The 5439-nt window shown below is 41.6% G+C and overlaps 1 protein-coding gene across 1 annotated transcript; it reads left to right on the top strand.

Moving 5' to 3' along the window:
* Window positions 1-4149: 4149 nt before the first annotated feature.
* Window positions 4150-5115, top strand: LOC141108884 (olfactory receptor 1L4-like). Its single transcript, XM_073600854.1, has one exon. It carries the CDS (start codon window positions 4150-4152, stop codon window positions 5113-5115), a length of 966 nt encoding a protein of 321 aa, XP_073456955.1.
* The last annotated feature ends 324 nt before the right edge of the window (window positions 5116-5439 follow it).

The following is a 5439-nucleotide window of genomic DNA, read 5'->3' on the forward strand; positions in this document are numbered from 1 at the left end:
CAGGAGTCCCGTCACATTGTCTTCCGGAGGTGGCAAGCCCAAGCTGCCATTCTGGAGCTGTCTGTAAAACTCTGTCTGGGCGATGACTCCACCATCCGACATCCGGCCATTTTTCCCCACGTCCACATACAGAAACTCGTAAGTCGCCGACACCACCGCCAACAACACTATACTATTAAACCCCTTGTAATTATAATAGTATGACCCCGAGTTGGGGGGTGGTACGATGTGGATGTGTTTCCCATCTATTGCCCCTCTGCAGTTGGGAACGTCCCACCGCTGTGCAAACTGGGATGCCACAGTCTGCCCTTCCTGTGGCATTGAAGGAAACTGTGGAGTCAAACAAGAAAAAAAAATAGTAAGGAGTATTTAAAGACAAATATATAAAGTACACTTATCAGATTCCTCACCCTCTCTGATGGCCCATTGTAAAAATGATAAGGGGGGAGATGTTTTGGACAGGTAACTCTCTCCACTTCCATGAGAGCTGAATGTATAAATAATGTGTTTAACTTTGGCCAGCCCCTCTTTACTTACACTATTGGCAGCCCACTGGACAGGTAAGAAGTGTCATAATAAAAAAATATGAAGACACACTGTCCAAATTGAAGCACATTTTTACATTCTGCAATTACATATCAAGATAATAAGAGAACAAAACTTTAAACAGTACCCTTTAAAAGTATTCAGGCAGGCCCTTGGACTACATGCTTTGGTGAATTCATCCATAAATATGACCACAAAAGAGGTAGGTATAGTGTGTATGGTTTGGACAAAGTCAGCAGATAGAGGATTGGTATCAGTTGACTTAGCGGTTGGGAGGAGGGAGGGTTCCAAATGAGTTTGGGACCTCCAAAAAAAGCATCAGGCACTCTGCATGAATTTAAGGACACAAATAACATTTGGACACATTTTAGGGGGATTTTAGGGTAAAGCACTACAATGGAGCTGACAAAATCCATTGTTAAGTGACTAGGCTAGGTGTGTATGGGCCCAGGATAGCATGCTGGGGAGGTTAGTGAAGGCAAATATGCATGAAGGATAAATAAGGAAGTTGAAAAAATTCCAGCATGCATGAGGACAAAGGGGGCATTCACAGCATATTACAATCATGGTAATTAGGGAATGATGAAATAAATACAATACATTAGCAAACATTAAATACATAGAATGTGATGTTAAAGGAGAAAACTTACCCTAATATAGTCCTTCTGCAGGACCTGAATGATGGCAGAACAGGTCTCTGGAATAATGATGCCCAGAGCCTGGGGGGAGATGCCTGTCGAGAACTTGATGTCCTGCAGACTTCTCCCTGCGACCAAGTACCACAATGATAGCTTGCCGCATGCAGGTGTCCTGCTTGGTAATATAAGGGGACAGCAAAGCCAACAGACGGTGAAAAACAGGGTCCGTCATCCGGAGATAATTCCTGAAATTATCAGGATTATTTTCCTGGATCTCCTGCAACAAAGGCATATGCCAGAATTGGTCACACTGGAGCAACCAATTCTTGGTCCATGAACTCCTCCCCGTCCTGTTCATGGACTGGGCTTGGGTCAAAGTACTAAGAATCCCAACACAGCACGAACTCTACGATGAGTACGTACCCGTAACATGGCTTAAAAATGGTCGGCTGGTCAGAACGAACGAACAGAATGCACTGAAAAACAGAAAGGCCTGAGAAGAGCGAGCTGAAAATCAGAAACGAACGGACAAGAATGCACTGAAAAATCAAATATGTACTATAAAATACGCACTGAAAAACAAATGCGAACTGACTACACGCACTGAAAACCAGATACAAACACACATGCACAAACTGAAGAGCAGTAACGATTGGAAAAGCACGAGTATGAAAAGCGTGAATCGTCTCTCACCAAACTTCTACCTACACGAGATTAGCAGAAGGAGCCCAAAGGGTGGCGCACTGGCTATTGAACTTCCCTTTTCAAGTGGCGTAGTACATGTTGTATGTCACCGCGTTTTGGACATTCAGAATTTCCGACAAGATTTGTGTGACCGTCTGTATGAAAGACAAGTTTAAGCCAACATCTGTCGGAAAAAATCCATGGATTTTGTTGTAGGAATGTCCGACCGTGTGTACAGGGCATAAGAATTACACCCCAAAACACATTCTACTACTCCACCTGAGTATGGCAATACCACATGTGTGAGACTTTTTCAATATATGCTGGACATTGTATCTTGTGTATCACAGAAATCAACTAATTGTAATATAACTAATATACTGTAATGGTCGCCTCTATATGAGTGGTTAGGCAATATAGTTTAGCGTAGGGTCACCTAGCAGTCCCAGTTTTTATGAGCCAAGCAAGCCTAGCCTACTGTTACATGACTTCCCCCAGGAATGCCACATTCAGTGGCTAGGAAGTACAGGAGGCTGAAGAAAGGAAGAACAAAAGAGTTTTTATGATTTCAGGAATGCAGTTGTCTACAGGGGATGGCTGTGACTGGTATTTAACAGGAATACACTCTGTCGAATGTGCAGATGGGTCAGTCCAGGCCACAGGCAGTGACCTGGTCGGCAAACAGGCAACATCCTGCACTTGTCCTGTGCTGTATGTTCTTCAGCCTTGGCCCCATGATCCAGTCTTGATGAACATTCATGATCCTGTACCAATCGGGCTATATCTCTGACTTTGCTCTTTGATTATCCTTGCCTGCTTATGTTTTCTGTCTGTCTTTGCTACCAACCCCAGGCTGGACTACTCACCAAGTTTCTGCCTAGTGACCCTGTACCTTGCTACCCGATTGTTGCCGACCTCTGCCTGTTCCCGACTCTGATTCATCCTGGTGTCCGCTATCAAACTGAACTTGGTACAACCACAGTGCATCACCAGCTGTACCTCTGCTTGTGAGATACTAGTGATCCCAAGATCCTGTGTACAGCGCCTCCACCTTGGCACCTGTGCCTTTCCTTTGCCCCTGCAGTCCCTGTGTCATTATTAAGGGGTGCTTGGACGGGAATTGTGCAAAAAGTCACCTTCTCATCACAGGCTCTGCATACAGGTACGTGACAGTTGCAATAGTGACACCGTACTACTCTGTGGAGGTGATTGGGATTTTTTTTTCACTATGATTACGATGCACGATGATACAGCTATGATGGCTATGTAAGCAATCATTTCTAACAATGATCGACTACATTCCTGCAGACATTGAGAACTACAGTGATCCATGTGATTTGCCATAGCTATCACATGGTACAGGGATGCTGTCAATGGCCCTGTATCATGTGACCAATCACAGAGATTACAGTAGTAAGCATTGGACATTTTTTTTTATTCTTCTTTGGACTTTCCAGTTGTCCTTAAAGTTAATAATTAATTCACTGTAAAACTTATTTGTTCATTGTTCTGTTTATTGTATTGCACCACTGGGATATTTAAATAGGAAGTGCAACACAGGTATGTAATGTATTCAGACATTTTGGTGAGTGCTGCATTCTTGTGCGTTCATTCACAAATTTTCATTTTTTGAACATAGAGCATGACAAATTTTTTATTTCATTTTAGTATCTATGTATTAGCAGAGTTGTTACCCTAGGATAGGAGTTCAGAACACCCAACCCTCTCCTCATCTCCATAGGTGTCGATTACAGAAGAGAACTGATGAGAGTTGATGACATTGAGATTTCAATTTAATGCACAAGTTACACTGGAATATTCTAGCACGATCAACAGGTTTTTTTCTATGCTTGCAGAAAACGTTCCTGGTCTAAAAAAAAGAAAACAAATGCAACCACAACATCTAAGGGCTGGTTCGCTGAGACATATTGCATTTTTATTCTTGGGCTTAGATACACTTTAGGTACTGTTTTAATTACATATATAAAACAATAGTCTGTTATCCAAAGTCTACAAGATCTTTTCTCATAGACAATTATTATGTTGTTAAGGCTTTTTTTACATTATCACAAAGACTATAAATTCCATTGATCTCATTTTTATTCATTGTGTAGCCATTTTCACCAAACATGAAGACTATGGGTGCTGTTTTAAAAACCCTTGATTTACCATATGACAAAATGTGTCTGTGCTTTGAGTTACACTTCCTATCTACAGCTGGGAGGAGCCATATTTCAATAAATTAAATTGTAAATACTCCTGAGTCCTGAGTTTGTTAAATATGGATTTGAAGAATCAAACGGTCCAGGGCTTCACTCTGCTGGGCCTTTCAGAGAAACCCCACTTTAGACTGCCTCTGTTTTCCTTTTTCATGGTAGCTTACGTTCTCTGTGTTTTGGGCAACTGTCTTATTTTCATGCTCATCTTGACCCAATCTCAGCTCCGTACCCCAATGTACTTTTTGCTGGGGAACCTTTCTGTTGTTGATATTTGCATGACCTCTATCACCATCCCTCGGGCTCTTTGTAGCCTCCTAACTCAAAATATGGCCATCTCATTTCATAGTTGTTTTGTGCAGCTCTTCCTCTTCCATGCAGTTGGTAATATGGACAGCTTTCTACTGGCCATCATGGCCTTGGATCGGTATGCTGCTGTTTGCCAACCATTGCATTACACAACCATGATGAGCAATAGGACATGCATTGGTTTGGTGACTTCTTCGTGGGCTGTCGTTACTTTACATTCCACCCTGTTCACAGTCATGACATCGACTCTTCCCTACTGCAATTGGGTTATCCATCACTATTTTTGTGATGTTCCAGCCATGTTGCTGCTGTCTTGCAAAGACACTTATGCTCAGCAAATGACTGTCTTCATTGAAGGGTCTTTAATTGTCATGGGCCCCATGTTGTTTATCTTGGGCTCCTACATTCTCATCATAAGAGATATTATGAAGCTGCGGACCTCCAAAAGCAGAATAAGGACCTTCTCTACTTGTTCCTCTCACTTAACTGTGGTCATCCTTTTCTACAGCTCCATCATATTCATGTACTTTCGCCCAAGTGCCCTCTACTCTGTAACCTATGATCAGGTCATCAGTGTGGTCTACAGTGTCATCACACCAATGTTCAACCCATTTATATACAGTCTAAGGAATAAGGAGGTTAAAGGAGCGATGAAGAAGGTCACACAATGCTGCAGGGATGAAAGTCTAAAATGGACTCAAGAAAAAAAATTAGAAGACTAGATTTTTAAAGGGGAAAGGATTTAATTCCCAATGTGTTTGTTAAAGTCCACTTAACACAAAAATAATACATTAGTAAAATTAGAGCTGAACCCCAGACAGGTATAATAAAATATACAAAATGCATGTATTTTACTTAAAAAAATAATTAAAATATTTTAAATCTAGTTAGTCTAGATCAAACTTTCTCAATCAGGTTTCCTTCAGAACTTGGTAGGGGTTCCTTGAGCAATGAGCAATTTCTCCCTTTTAGATAAAGAACCACAACAACCAATGATCTTTTTAACTATCTTTAAGGCTTGGAGTCTTCCCACTGACCACAACTGC

This window comes from Aquarana catesbeiana, linkage group LG09, assembly GCF_042186555.1.
Source record: "Aquarana catesbeiana isolate 2022-GZ linkage group LG09, ASM4218655v1, whole genome shotgun sequence".
Classification (NCBI taxonomy): Eukaryota; Metazoa; Chordata; class Amphibia; order Anura; family Ranidae; genus Aquarana; species Aquarana catesbeiana.